General features: G+C 39.5%; 5 protein-coding genes across 5 annotated transcripts in view; 3 read left to right on the top strand and 2 right to left on the bottom strand.

Annotated features, from left to right (window-relative positions):
- Positions 1-1732, top strand: part of LOC105177727 (lysM domain receptor-like kinase 4) — a gene marked incomplete in the record, with an annotated part of 2379 nt that extends 647 nt beyond the window's left edge. The window contains 1 exon segment of the mRNA XM_011100971.2: positions 1-1732. Within this exon segment, the coding sequence (XP_011099273.1) occupies positions 1-1546 (1546 nt within the window).
- Positions 1868-3884, top strand: LOC105177726 (GDSL esterase/lipase At1g54790). The gene is made up of 5 exons (XM_011100970.2): positions 1868-2433; positions 2522-2722; positions 2812-2978; positions 3155-3425; positions 3541-3884. The coding sequence occupies exons 1-5, from the start codon at positions 2196-2198 to the stop codon at positions 3807-3809; spliced, it is 1146 nt and encodes a 381-aa protein (XP_011099272.1). The 5' UTR covers positions 1868-2195; the 3' UTR covers positions 3810-3884.
- LOC105177725 (UPF0603 protein At1g54780, chloroplastic) lies at positions 4252-5824 on the bottom strand. The gene is made up of 3 exons (XM_011100969.2): positions 5274-5824; positions 4823-5015; positions 4252-4625 (listed from the first exon to the last, which is right to left on the bottom strand). Exons 1-3 carry the CDS (start codon positions 5694-5696, stop codon positions 4378-4380), a joined length of 864 nt encoding a protein of 287 aa, XP_011099271.1. The 5' UTR covers positions 5697-5824; the 3' UTR covers positions 4252-4377.
- On the top strand, positions 5967-9323 carry LOC105177760 (lysM domain receptor-like kinase 4). The gene has a single exon (XM_011101007.2). It carries the CDS (start codon positions 6751-6753, stop codon positions 8674-8676), a length of 1926 nt encoding a protein of 641 aa, XP_011099309.2. The 5' UTR covers positions 5967-6750; the 3' UTR covers positions 8677-9323.
- Positions 8999-13986, bottom strand: LOC105177724 (protein DA1-related 1). Its single transcript, XM_020699090.1, is given in 13 exon segments — positions 8999-9547; positions 9636-9694; positions 9770-9885; positions 10191-10277; positions 10360-10572; positions 10731-10850; positions 11004-11087; positions 11214-11334; positions 12182-12437; positions 12692-12782; positions 12884-13026; positions 13451-13530; positions 13612-13986. Coding segments are annotated over 13 exon segments (1782 nt in total). The 5' UTR covers positions 13677-13986; the 3' UTR covers positions 8999-9200.

The raw sequence follows: 14301 nt of genomic DNA, 5'->3' as shown, positions 1-14301 counted from the left end.
TATGATCGCGAACAACACTTTCCAGGGTTTGTCAACCTGTCAAACTCTCCAGGCCGAGAACGATACTCTAACGAGGAATTTGTATGCGGGGACAAGAATCACTGTTCCGCTTAGATGTGCTTGTCCAACTAAGAACCAAAGTGATGATGGTGTGAACTATTTGTTGAGTTATTTGATCACCTGGAACCAGTTTGTGTCAGGGATAAGCGCTCTATTTGGGGTTGATACTGGGAGAACCCTCGCTGCTAATGGGTTATCTGAATCATCTATCGTTTATCCTTTCACTACTCTTCTGGTTCCCCTTCAGGATCCGCCGACAAGTTCTCAAGTTACAGCGCCTCAGCCTCCGCCGCCGCCCTTCTCCACGCAGCCGCCTTCTGTCCCTCCTCCAAGTGGTGGCTCAAGCAAAACGTGGATATATGTTGTGGTTGGTGTTGTTGGGGGCCTTGTTCTTGCATCAGTTGTTGGGGGCATACTTTTCTGTGTATTCTTTCGTAAGCAGAAGCAGAAAGCTGAGACTGTTGTGGTTTCATCACAGAGCTTTGAATCTATCGAGAAGCCACTCAAGAAAGAGGCAGATGAAGATTCACATTCACAGGACTTTCTGGAAAGTATTTCCAGCATAGCACAGTCTCTTAAAGTTTACACTTTCGAAGAACTTAAAGCCGCAACACAAGATTTCAGCCCCAGTTGCTGGATCAAGGGATCTGTTTATCGAGGAACCATCAATGGGGATTTTGCCGCCATCAAGAAAATGAATGGAGATGTTTCAAAAGAAATCAACCTGTTGAACAAGATTAACCATTTCAATCTCATCCGACTATCCGGTGTTTCTTTCAATGAGGGCAACTGGTATCTTGTTTACGAGTACGCTTCCAACGGACCACTCAGTGAATGGATTCATGAAAAGAGAGATCAAACGATTATGGATTGGAACCAGAGACTACAAATTGCTTTGGATGTAGCATCAGGGCTAAATTATCTCCATCGGTACACTTCCTCGCCCCACGTCCACAAGGATTTGAACAGCAGTAACGTCCTTCTTGATCAAGATTTCAGAGCCAAAATTGCAAACTTTGGCCTGGCAAGATCAGTAGAAGGGCAGGAAGGTCAGTTTGCCTTGACAAGGCACATTGTTGGTACTAAAGGTTACATGGCTCCTGAGTATTTGGAGAATGGAATAGTCTCTCCGATGCTTGATGTCTATGCATTTGGAGTTCTCATGCTTGAAATTCTCACAGGAAAAGAAGTCTCCCTTTTGTATGAAGAGGTAAATACAGAATTATCAGAGGTCTTAACTCCAGTGCTTTACCAAGATAACGGACAGGAAAATCTAAGAAACCTAATGGATCCTTCTTTGCAAGGAAAATATTCTCCAGAATTTGCCCTTGTACTGTTCAGATTGATTGATAGTTGCCTCAAGAAAGATCCATCAGATCGACCAAACATGGATGACATCTTTCAGTCTTTGTCAAGAATTGCAACTTCCACGTTGTCTGGTGAATGGGCAATTAGCATCTCAGAGCAACGGACTACGCCTAGATAAGATTATGCATAGCATTTTCAGCTTCTATTCTTCTCCTCTGCTGTATGAACTCAAGTATTAATCTGATATTTCTTCTTTGTTTTTCTGTCTCCATTAGCCTGTTTGCTTCAATGTAAAACCTTTTGTGGGTAGAAACAATTCACTTGGAGGTTGATTTACAAGAAAAAAATTTATGTTTCTTTTCAATGTTTTGTTGCTTTAAGAAGGTATTTTCCCATAAGTCATGAGTGGTGTGGGGCAGGGGTGGTGGGTGGAGTTGGTGGACATGGCTGGGGGACTCTAATTCTGGCAATCAGTTGTTAGTGCATGTTGATTCTGTTATTGAAATTAAACATATTTGACATGGCTCCGAAGTCGACTCATCAACTATGTAAACATTGATTTGGAAAGAACATCCTCCGACCAAAAGTGCAGCTTATGAGATGAACCCAAAGAAGATGGAAGTTGATTGATTAGTGGAAGTTAGAATACTGATAAGTGACAACTAAGCAACCAGGGGACTTGTTTGGCAAAGCCTGCAGGCAACGGAAACAAAGACTTGTAGTTTTGGAGTTGTCCAAATGTGAAAGGTAACTTTGAGTGTACACTAAAAGAACCATCCAACCCTTCTATTATAGGTACAAGACTTCCACTTGTTTCACACACAGACATGGCTTCACACGCTTGTACCATCCGGAACCTCACCTTACTCTTGATCATCTGCCTCCCCTTATCCACCTCCATTGATTTCAATTATCCTGCAGTTTTCAATTTCGGGGACTCTAATTCCGACACAGGAGGCCTGGTTGCTGGCCTTGCCGAAGCCCTCGACCCACCTAATGGGCAGATATACTTCCAGAAACCATCAGGGAGGTTCTGTGATGGCCGTCTAATCATTGATTTTCTAAGTAAATTTCCTTCTGACTTAATTATAATAAAGCATTTACTTCATCTATTTTGCTGCTGGTTTAATCATGCATTTATACAATGTAACAGTGGATGCAATGGACTTACCGTTTCTGAACCCATATTTGGATTCAATAGCCGCACCAAGTTTTAGACGAGGATGCAACTTCGCAGCTGCAGGTTCTACCATACTTCCAGCCACTGCATCATCTGTTAGCCCATTTTCATTCGGGATTCAAGTGGCTCAGTTCTTCAGATTCAAGGCAAAAGTTGAGGATATTCTGGCTAAAAGTATTTACTCAACTTACAAAATTATAGCAGATATTTCACTTAAGAAACCTGTCATTAAATTTTTTTGCGTCATTTTTACCTTTTGGCAGCAAGGAAGTATGACAAGTACATCCCAGCTCAAGATTATTTTCAGAAGGCGCTTTACATGTTTGACATAGGCCAGAATGATCTTGCTGGTGCCTTTTATTCTAAGACTTTGGATCAAATTCTTGCCTCAATTCCTACAATTCTCTTAGAATTTGAACATGGTATTGAGGTTGGTGAATTATATGGTGAACACATAGTATCATCTCCCCACTACCCTGAAACTATTCTAAATATCTACTCATATTTCACAATACTATACCTGATCATAGGCCTGCATAATTGAAGATAATATCATACCTTCCAACTTTTCCACCATTTTATGTTTTCCTTTCTTTCTTGATGCAGAGCTTATACGACCAAGGGGCAAGAAATTTTTGGATTCACAATACAGGTCCGCTAGGATGCTTACCTCAAAACATTGCTAAATTTGGAACTGATTCCTTGAAGCTAGACGAGCTTGGATGTGTCAGCTCTCACAATCAAGCTTCTAGACTTCTCAACTTGCAACTGCGTGCACTTTGCAAAAAGTTGCAAGGCCAATATCCAGATGCAAATATCACACACGTTGACATTTTCACAATCAAGTCCAACCTCATAGCTAACTATTCTCGATATGGTTAGTATACAGAAGCAGTTTTTCTCATTTATTTGTCTAAACAAAAAGTAAGCAAAGAAGGAATTTTGCTTGTTAAGTCAATTCAAATAATATATAACCATAAATCAACTTACAGGATTTGAGCAGCCATTGATGGCCTGCTGTGGTTACGGAGGTCCGCCACTGAATTATGACAGTGGGATTGCCTGTGGTCAAACGAAAGTTCTGAATGGAAGTTCAGTCACAGCCAAAGGTTGCAATGACAGCACGGAGTATGTGAATTGGGATGGAATTCATTACACTGAGGCTGCAAATCAGTATGTTGCATCACAGGTTTTCACAGGAAAATATTCTGATCCACCATTTGCAGACAAGATGCCTTTTCTTCTAAAGCTAAAATTCTAAAGAGGCTTATCATTCTCTCTAGCTTCTAATATTTGTTAAATACGAAATATAATATTGGACAAATGAATTTAATCATTGAGGCATTCTCTAAAGCACTGCAAGGTAGAAATCTTAGGAGATTGCCATATTCAAACCCATTGATTCTTGGGCTTAGTTGGATATTGGGCATCCACGAGCCAGCCAACAAGTTGATTGTGTCCAGATAATGTTGCATTCAGAGATTCCAAGCTCCACTAGACTAGTTGATTGTTCTTAAATGATTGTCACTCTTATCCATCTATTATCTCGAAGATATGACATACCCCAAATGTGTCATGTAATCAGATCTTCATTTTATTCCAGCTCCTACTGTTGGATTTTGGACTCTTAGGCATGTCTCAAGATGACAGACAATCGTAACTATGGAGATCAGGCCAAAGTAAAAAGCTTAGGAGGAAAAGAGTGAAAAAGGAGACATTTCAGTATGCTGATTAATGGTCTCTGAATTAATCTATGAACATTTTATACATTTCACTCAACTCTAATGGAAAAGAAAAATACCGGATCAGGAAGTAAATGATGGATTACTTCACTTCTTGGACACATATGCATAGTATTGTGCCATAGGAACAACAAATGCAATCACTAACAAACCTCCAACCACAAGTGTGAACTGACCCCGTTTCTCATCTGTTTCCTCCCGAGTTTTGAAGTTAGATTCTCTTTTGTTGTCTTTAGCCTGCGGGCCACCAGGATCAGGTAGCCCATCTATGGCAGCCACAAGGCGTTTGGCGGAGCTAAATACTGCTTCATTATACTTTTCCTCTGTAGCTAGGACTGCAATAATTTAAACATACACTAATCAGATTGAATCCTATGACTTGGAATGTTGAAGAGTTACAATGTATAATAAAATTTATGGCATTGTTAGTCAGTGTTGCGAAGTACCTCTAAAGCTATCTATCAGCCATTTTATTACTAACTCACAGCCAAAAGATATATAAAATGAATCAAAATGGGAAAACAGAGGATACCTGGAAGATTCTCCGATACAGTGCCATCAAGAACAGAATCACCAACGGCTTGGATGAATTCAGGGCCACCTGTAACCGCCCCTTCCTTCTGACTGGTAATAAGCACAACTATGCCCTTTTTGTCGCCTTCCTCAACAGTCGGATACCAGCGCTCTAATACTTGGTCAGCATACTCAAACGCATCAGCTTTGCTCTTCAGGCAAAGAACAGGAACAAGTCACAAAAACAGTTCATTTGTCATATTTTAACACCGAATTTCTTGCATTCTTAACTAGTTTTTCTTGGCAATTTTCACATGTTAAATAAAGTACATTCCTTTACATCATTGATTTTCCAACCAATTGCTCCATTCTCCTAAAATTCAGAAAACTTCCTAATTTTACATTAGATTTCACATGCTACACAACCATCAAAGACGCAATAATCTGGCAAAGATCATACTTCCACTTACAGTGAGCTTGCGGACAGTGACAACATTAATGTGGTAGCCTTTTCGGGACTCCAAATCCGACAACAGTCTCTTCAAGTCAGATTTAGTCACTCGGCTAAGCACACCAGCATCATCAACAACGTAAGATTCTTTTGGAGGGCCTTCATTCAGAACATCAAATTCAGACGCCAAAGCAGAGTCTGTTAAAATTGGCAAGGAAAAGTTGAGGGCCAAAGAAATAGCGAGTGCTGCTAGTCCCTGGTGCACATTAGAAAGCCAACTTGTGGGCTTATAGAAAGACTGTTTAACCACCGATAGAGAAGGCTGTTTTCTAAGGGTGCAGCAAATAGGTTTGAGCCCACAACTTGATTTAGGCTGGAATGACCGAAGAAGGGGGTTCTTGAAAAGAGGGCAGAGAGAGTGAGGAGAGAGAATGGTCTCCATGGGGAGGAAGAGAGTTGCAGTATCAGAAAGAGAAGAATTTGGTCATTGGTAAGTTTTTCTGTTGTGAGTTTCGTTTGGTTCATATTTTTTTTGGTTGGTTTTGGGCACTTTATTTTGGATGGTTGGCTGAATTTTGGAGGAGGATAATGTCTATAAGTCATGGATATAGGTGGGGAGTTGTGGGGTCTATCTTGATATTGTTTTCTGCAAAAGACTATTTTGGACAGGAGTTCTGTGTGATGTTTCTTGTTTATGGTGGAGTTCTTCACTTCTTCTGGTGGGTTAGAACTTAGAATTTGGAAAGCCCACATCTTTCCTTAAATTTTTATTCCAGTTTTCCTGAATTCAGAAACAATGAGCAGTCACTGTCACTAAATATTAACAGAGAAGAGGCAAAAATATCTTTCTCCAGAAAGAGCAATAAGAAGCAATCTTAATCATCCAGAATAAGGTAAAATAAAGTACTTACCTGGGGATAAAAAAAGAGGCCGGCTTGGCTGCAGGAAGAATCTCAATATCACTTAACATACAAGGACAAACACAAAGTGCCAAATCTGCCAAGTCAAGAATCATATGGCTTGTTTGGAATGCTTCAGACTGTGTAATGGAATTGGTTTCTGGGTTTAATTAATCAAGGCTCAGTATTTGACTTCAGAATATGCTTAGCCGCCACTTCTTGAAAATTGATATTTGCGTCTCCTCATTCTTGTGCGCACACTGAAGTTCAATTCTCTGATGGTTTCTTAATCTTGTCCTGAAAGATGGTTTAACTGTTCATGACATAAGCAGGCATTCTTTATCCTCCCAAATGAAGTCTGAAGCATTCTAGTGTTTGTTCAATATATAAAAGTCTTTGTCATTTGTTTTAGGCTGGTTAAGTCGTCTCACACGGTATATGAAAATGGCTTTACCTAATGATATGTTCGATATATAGAATTATAACTTCTCAACTAGGCCAGTTCTGATCTAAGAAAAGTTGACTTTGGAGGGTGATGTGCATGATTCCTTCACTTTGTCGAAATGGTGGTTGTAATAGAACTGATCTGAGGATGCAATGCTACTCCAATTTGTGTGCGAGGTATTAAAGTTCCATCTTCAAGTCCACCCTACCAAAACTTTCATCATGAGCAAGCACTTATTTGGATTTCTCATCATATTAACATTCTCAGCCTCCATTTCCCACGCCCAACAGCAGTATGCAGGAAACTCAGTTATGCAATGTAATATCTCCGATGAAACAGGACCATCTCCAGCTTTTCTTTATACCTGCAATGGGAAAATGCCTTCTTGCAAAGCGTTCTTGATGTTTAGAACAAAACCTCCTTATCTTTCAGTCTCGTCCATTTCAAACTTGACGTCTTCTGACCCTATGGAATTCGCTCACATCAATGATATCTCGAGCTCAGCAGTCTTGCCTCCAGATGTCGCGGTTATTGTTCCAGTAACTTGTTCCTGTTCAGGTCAATACTATCAAGCTAACACCTCTTATGTCAGGCATGATGTTGATACCTATTTTACAATTGCAAACGATACGTATCAGGGGCTTACCACTTGTAATGCACTTGAGCGTGAAAATCCATATGGCGAATTCAACTTGTTTTCAGGATTGAAGTTGCAAGTACCCCTTAGGTGTGCTTGTCCTACACAAGAACAGATTTTAAATGACACCAAGTTTCTTTTGACATTCTTGGTGACTTGGAAAGATACAGTCCCTCAGATCAGTGAAAAGTTCAACGTAAGTGCCAGTAGTGTCGCTACAGCCAACGGATTTTCTGAGGACAATCCAGTTCTTTATCCCTTCACAACTATTTTAATTCCTCTGCCAGCAGAACCTTTAAGCTCTCAGATGAAAGCCACTTCACATCCAACAATTTCTCAGCAAATGCCCAAGAGGTCACATAAAGGGCTTTATGTCGGGATGGCAACCGGTGCTGCTCTAGCAGTCCTTTGCTTTTTCTTGTTCCTGGGCTTCATCCATTACAGGAGAAAGAGAACAAATGATGCATCATGGAGAATTAGACAGCAACGAAAGAAGCAGCAACTGCCGGCCCACTTCCTAGATAAAGTTGTTGGAATTGGTGAAATTCTGAAGATATATACTTATGAAGAACTAAAGGCAGCCACTGACAACTTCAGCCCACATAAGAGGTTGAGTGATTCTGTTTACCTTGGAAATCTTCGTGGAAAATTATTAGCTATAAAACATATGAGCACAGATGTGTCCAAAGAGATCAAAATCCTAAGCAATATCAACCACTTCAATCTGATTAGTCTTTATGGTGTCTGTGAGCATGATAGAGTATTCTATCTTGTTTATGAGTACCTGGAAAAAGGATCTCTAAGGGACTGGCTCCATAAAGAAAACTCTCCCCTTGCCCAGAGCTGGAACCGCCGAATTCTTATTGCTTTAGACATTGCCAATGGACTTGATTATCTTCACAACTTTACTGCTCCAGCTTACGTACACAAGAACATCAGAAGCTGCAACATTTTACTGAACAGAGACCTGAGGGCAAAGATTGCAAATTTTGCCCTCGCTAGAGAAGATGGAGGCTCACACACTAATTATATTGTTGGAGAAAGAGGTTACATGGCACCTGAGTTCATACAAACTGGGAACGTGACCCCTAAAGTAGATGTCTACGCCTTTGGGATAGTTCTGCTGGAATTGATTACCGGAAGAGAAGCTGTGGTCCTGCATGATGATCAAGAAGTTCTTTTGTCCGAAACAGTGATTCCAGTAATTGATGGAACAGATGTAGGAGCTGAAGTTAATGATCTCATTGACTCTCGACTTCAAGTAAAGAATCGACTCGGTTATATAATCGACCATGCTGCACTGGCACTGCGCTTGCTGAAATTGAGCGTAGCATGCTTGGCTCGAGAACCCACAAACAGATTAAGCATGGCTGAAGTGGTTTCAGCTTTGATGAAAATCCAGGAAGATGCCAACTACTCGCAGTCATTTTCTGTTGAATAGGATTGTCTTTTTTAAGTTTTAGCATCAGAGGTGATCATGAACTCTCTACAGAATTTGTGAAGTTTAGTGTTAATAACTGAACCACGTTCCTTGTAATATTGCAATTAAAAATTATTTATCATACGTTGGAACCTTTAGCTATGAACTACTAATGGTAAACAGGAAATAAAAATTATTTTTTAGGGAGTACAATATATAATTTTGCGGATTCGGATTCAAATATGGATTCTCTGAATCTGATGAAACGGACTGAAGAAAGTACTACTACGAATACTATTAGAAGAAACTTTGCAAATGATGGTCATACCCTTTTTCCTATATGTATGGACGAGTATTTTGACAGAATACATGTGCTGCTCCAAGCTTACATATTACACTGTAATGGTACCATTTATTTTTCTTTTCTTTACTCTCAGCTACTATTCTGTTGCTTATAAGTTAAAAGAGTTCTCTCATGTAATACTGTGCAGTGAAACGAGCATACAAACATAGAGCAAGAATTCCAGAGCAAATCAGGAGTACAGTTAACACGGGAAGGTGCCGGTGAGCCGAATGTGATCAAGAGTCCTCTTCAGGCCATACTTGAGCACTGCCTTATTTCCTTCCCGGAAACCACCTCCATATGCTGCAGAAGTGTCTGATTCTATCTGGTGTTTGAAAAAATCTCCAAGTTTTTTCTCGAATTCCGACCTTTTACCCTTCTTTGAGGAGCCAGATGATGATGGTGTTGAGGAGGAAGAAGACGATGATGATGACGATGAAGTAGAAGCCACAGTACTACCAGAACCAGCAACAATTTCAGAATCCAACCACATATGAGCTAGCACTTGGCAGATACCTTCTTCGACCTCCGGACTTAGACTCGGGTAACCTGAGAAAGCCAAATCAGTGGATAACTCCAGTTGAGTAATTATATGAAGTTGAACTTCAGGGAAATGGTGAAACTAGTGTGAAATTACCTTTAAGTCGCAGCCATGCATGCATCATCTCATGAGCCAGGATCGACCCAGTCAATAACCTAAATTTTACACCAGGTTAATTTCTGAGCATGAACATCAGGAGTGACCAAATGTGAGAGAGAAACAACTCTTACCTAGGTAGACCATACAGAATAAGGATAGCTGTTACTTCACAGTGGCGGACCAGTCTACAAGGCTCAGTAAACATGTCTAATATCCGATATCCTCCTATTCTTGGCCGCCTCAATATCTGGAAATTTTGGTAAAACATAGGATTAAAACTTGATCTTGCGACCATTAACTAGTTCACAGTTTTCATGTTCCTAGAAGAAACTCATACCGTGCTATTGCTCTCGTGGATCTTTAAGTTGTTTATTCAAACTTTCACACTACTGGTTACCACTATTCGAACAATTTAACAATCATTGAATATTATTAAATAAAAAATAAATAGTGACATTCATGGTATTAATATTACAACATCTGATGAATGGTACTTAGTATGAAGATTGAACTTTAAGTTCCAAGTTCTAAGTAAGTAATTCCAACCACCACCAAAACAATGAACTGAAGATTCTGTTAAGGTGCATTTCATGGAAAAGACAGGCAGAGTCCTCTGGTTTCAGGCATGTGGTGATGACCCTGGCAACAGAATAAATATTACTAAATATCAGAAAGGTTTTTAGAAATTAGCAGTTTAGCAGAAATAATTCATAGAGTCTACATTTTTCTCCCCTTCCATGGCTTCATTTAGTGCTTGTCTCTCAACCAAGAGTAACGGGATTTGCTGCTCAACCTTCATGTTTAAGCCTTCATAAAATTCTTGTATTTCAAGATAAAGAGGTTGACACTCATGGGTGTCCATTATGGAAGAATCCAAACACTCCAGACATAGCTTTCTTCCATCATCAAGAATTAAAAATCTGGCATCGACTGGCTGCATTGATCAGAGGGTTACACGTTAATCCACCACTTCAATTATGTAAATGATAGGTTCTATTGTGTTGGGTTGAAGAAGATATGTCACTATAAATTTTGTCATTCTTTGAGGTTTGCTTTCTATTTAAGACATGGAGAACTATTCTCTTCACTGACCTCCATTCTTTCACAGCTGCAGCAGCGAGGTGTTCCATCATGCTCGTGTGCGGGGCAGTACTTCTGATGCCAGAAAGGATGTGCTCTATACTCAATAAGTCCAGCAGCATTTGTGGGGATCTACATAAATGGAAAATGAGATAACGCTGTAGCATGTAGTGAGCTTAAGTTAACAGGATGAGCGTGTAATAAGCAGTATTATTCTGCAAATCTGAAAACTAACAAGTAAAATAGAAATGTACTGCTATTCAGTGATGGAAGTGACACACGTACAAAGTTTTTGCAAACATCGCATTTTGGGTGATGCAGGTCCTTGTAGCAAGCTTTGTGGTAAGGGCGATTATCAGACATGGAAAACTGAAACAGAATTTTGAGAAGAAGTCAGTTCACAAAATGACTGGTCCAGTGAAGGATTACCAAGGAGTAATACCAAGCATTGTTTCAGAATCCAAAATAGATAATACAGCTAGGTCAGTTCAGCACCTCATAATCAGAAATTGGTTGATTGCAAGAATGGCAACGGAAACATTCTGGATGCCAAACAGCTCCCATGCAACTCAAGTATCTCCCATGACCAATTTCACTATTGCAACCAGCGCAGATTCTACAAAGAAAACTATGTTAAGGACGGGAGACTTAAAAGAGAGTAGTACTTCTGAGTCACATGAATCAACAAACTCATGCAATGCACATATAAGAGGTCACTAGGTCCTAGCATGACAAAGCAATTTTCATGCCTTTTCAACATTGTTTACCTCAAAACTCCATAAATCAGGCTACAGGTTGGCCTGATACTTCATTTGACTGATTTTGGTAAATGGAAATGTGAGACTACCTGATGAATTATGTTATTTACAAAATCTGCTTATATAAGTGCTTAATCTCTCAGGAACGGACGACTCTATTATATGGGTGCTAAAAATCCATATCTAACTTTAGTATGATTAGTATGAGACCTATCCAAATGTCCAAGTCCTTTTCCATTTACTCTGAACTGATCTTCTATCCATACTTAAACTATCTACAGAACGTCTAGGGTCATATATATCAATGTATTTTTGACAATACCCTGGCGGCAATCAATGGTACTTAGCAAGTGAATAACTTCTAATTACTTGGATAATAGATAAGTAGAGATGCATGAGATATTCAAGTGAAACTATTAATGACTTGAAGTACTTCCCACCTAAAACTCCGTCCAGAAATAAAATAAGATTTATTGTCATAGATTGAAAGTGTAAGAGTGATCCTGTTTATTGCCAATTCCATCACTTAGCTTCAGCTAGCAGATCCTACTTTTGGTGGTAGCTACCTTAACGACTATGTTTCACCAATTCATCTGGTAGATTAACAAATTTCTGGAATACACAGTTATTGATTATTTAAATTACTAAAGTGTAAAAAACAGAAAGTAAGCTGATAGTAAAATTGCTGACAGAAAGATCTTTCACCTGTACATTGAAGAAGGATAGAAGAACGGGTAAGGAGGTAAGAAACTTCCATAATCATATCGAGGTGATCTAGGTGGAGATGATCGAGGAGGAGGTGACGGAGGAGGGGGAGGTGATTGAGGAGGAGGAGGAAGAGGAGGACACTGAGGTGGAGGAGGAGATGGAGGTGGAGGTGATTGAGGTGGTGAGTCCACGTTCCAACTTTCTTGAAGGGCCTTGGCTAGCTGTTCATCTTCATCCAATAGAGACTCGTCATCTGATAAAATAAATAGTTTGGTAAATTACCAGCTGTCCCATATCAAGTCATTACTAAAGCTTCAAACACTTGGCGCATAGGCATTCTAATTCACCAGTTTGAGCACACATCCTTGAGCTAATATAAAAGATATCAGATTTTTCATGAATTTTCTGATCGGCTCAAATTCCAATAGCTAGAAATATCACAGGAGAAAAGAATCTACCATTGGTTATGAATCCTCAGCGGCAAAATCTTGCGGCCTCTTGACTTACCTACTACTTTTTTCCCTTTCTCATCTTGTTCAGCAATGGAAAGTGCAATTGCCCTATCAAGTTCTTCTTTGTCAAAATCTGACCACTGGTCCTATATTTAAGACTCAAACATAAGAAAGTGGCGCAACCAGATGAGCAAAGACCCATGGGTCAAATCACTGATGATCAAATGATTAGCAGAGGAATGATTACCGCTGAAGTAGGAGGTCCCTCCCAAATTGTATCATCTTCATATTTCCCATGATATTGCCCTTTTGAGATTTTGTGGCTGGAACCTTTGAGAATCTTGGTTAGCCAACCCATAATGCAATTTGCTATCCGCTCCTGGGTCGGCACTGTATCCATAAGAATGTAATGTACCATAAGAAAATGGACAAGAAAGAAATTTTCTCGAAAGTAGGTAACCTAGTGATCTTTCAATCAATATCTCAAAATTTACAATGAATTTTAGGGCCAGTGGGAACCGTTCATTTATTCCTCAATCATCTCTCTGATACCCATGCAATTCAGTAGCCTAAGAGAAGAATCAAGATTCAGAAGATCAATCCAACTCAACCCAAATTCTTCTCTCTTATGAGGAGAAAAAGATGGTGCATTAATTCCAACAAGCATGATCCACTCCTAATTTCTACAAAAGAGGTTTCCAGTTCTGTTTAGTCCAACCAAATCTCAACATCATCCATCAAGAAAGATAAATCAAGAATCAACCCTCCAGGATAATTAATCAGTCACCAGGATCCAAGTTCAAAAACTATTTACCTACTACACCATCGAACTGAAACGCTTTGATTGGTCTTTCAGATTTTTTGGATAAGAAAACTTGTTCGCAGCACCATGAACTTAAAACCAAAAGAAAAGAAAAAAGAAAACGCATAAGGAATAAAAGTCAAAGAAAGGAAATCATGTGTCAGAAGCTTTACCTCAAACAGATGAAGAATCTGCCGAATTTCAAGGAATACGATGAACCCCAGATCAGACAAGGCATCAAATTTACCAGATGAAAGCATAGTCACCAACAAGAACTAGAAGAGCGGACAACACATAAGATATTCCATTTCCCCACATATCACTCACTCAACACACCTGACACAAATCATCAACCAGTATAAGAACAAACAGGAATACAAACACATCAAATCGCTCACTACTCATTTCCTCCATGACTAAAACTAGAAGAACATTCTAGTTGAAAGAAAGAATAAAAGTGGACAACAACTACTACTTGAATTCTAAGCAAACGCAGGCCAAAAGACGCCACCTTTACTTTCCACACTATTGTTTAGGGGAGAGATGATGTAAGAACTACTAATACCTCCTGTTCAGAAATTAAAAAGATAATCCAAATGAAGGGTTCAGTTTCAAGATTTTGTATTTCTCTGACGTGGGACCTTCGCCTTTAGCCCCATTTCTCCACCATCAGTCCACTAAATGTCAAAACCCATAACTGTTAACCTTTCCCATTGACAAAGCGCCATTAAATTTGAGGCTGCTCTTGCCTTCCATACTGTTCATCTTTTGTTCTTTCTCTTTCTTTTCTTTTACCTTAAAAAAAATAATAATAAAGTTCAATTATGTGGAGTTCGCCACAAGCAATCATATCAAGTTCATTG

This window comes from Sesamum indicum, linkage group LG15, assembly GCF_000512975.1.
Source record: "Sesamum indicum cultivar Zhongzhi No. 13 linkage group LG15, S_indicum_v1.0, whole genome shotgun sequence".
Lineage (NCBI taxonomy): Eukaryota > Viridiplantae > Streptophyta > Magnoliopsida > Lamiales > Pedaliaceae > Sesamum > Sesamum indicum.
This window is presented reverse-complemented; position numbering and strand designations above follow the sequence as displayed.

What these genes read in the sequence shown, in the direction of transcription:
- LOC105177726 (XM_011100970.2), top strand. Translation starts at nt 2,196, where the DNA reads ATGGCTTCACACGCTTGTACCATCCGGAACCTCACCTTACTCTTGATC. An exon ending in TCTAATCATTGATTTTCTAA is followed by an intron (nt 2,434 to 2,521) that starts GTAAATTTCCTT and finishes ACAATGTAACAG; the next exon opens with TGGATGCAATGGACTTACCG. An exon ending in AATTTGAACATGGTATTGAG is followed by an intron (nt 2,979 to 3,154) that starts GTTGGTGAATTA and finishes TTCTTGATGCAG; the next exon opens with AGCTTATACGACCAAGGGGC.
- LOC105177725 (XM_011100969.2), bottom strand. Translation starts at nt 5,696, where the DNA reads ATGGAGACCATTCTCTCTCCTCACTCTCTCTGCCCTCTTTTCAAGAAC. An exon ending in TCACTGTCCGCAAGCTCACT is followed by an intron (nt 5,016 to 5,273) that starts GTAAGTGGAAGT and finishes CTTTGCCTGAAG; the next exon opens with AGCAAAGCTGATGCGTTTGA. An exon ending in TGTATCGGAGAATCTTCCAG is followed by an intron (nt 4,626 to 4,822) that starts GTATCCTCTGTT and finishes AAATTATTGCAG; the next exon opens with TCCTAGCTACAGAGGAAAAG.
- LOC105177760 (XM_011101007.2), top strand. Translation starts at nt 6,751, where the DNA reads ATGCTACTCCAATTTGTGTGCGAGGTATTAAAGTTCCATCTTCAAGTC.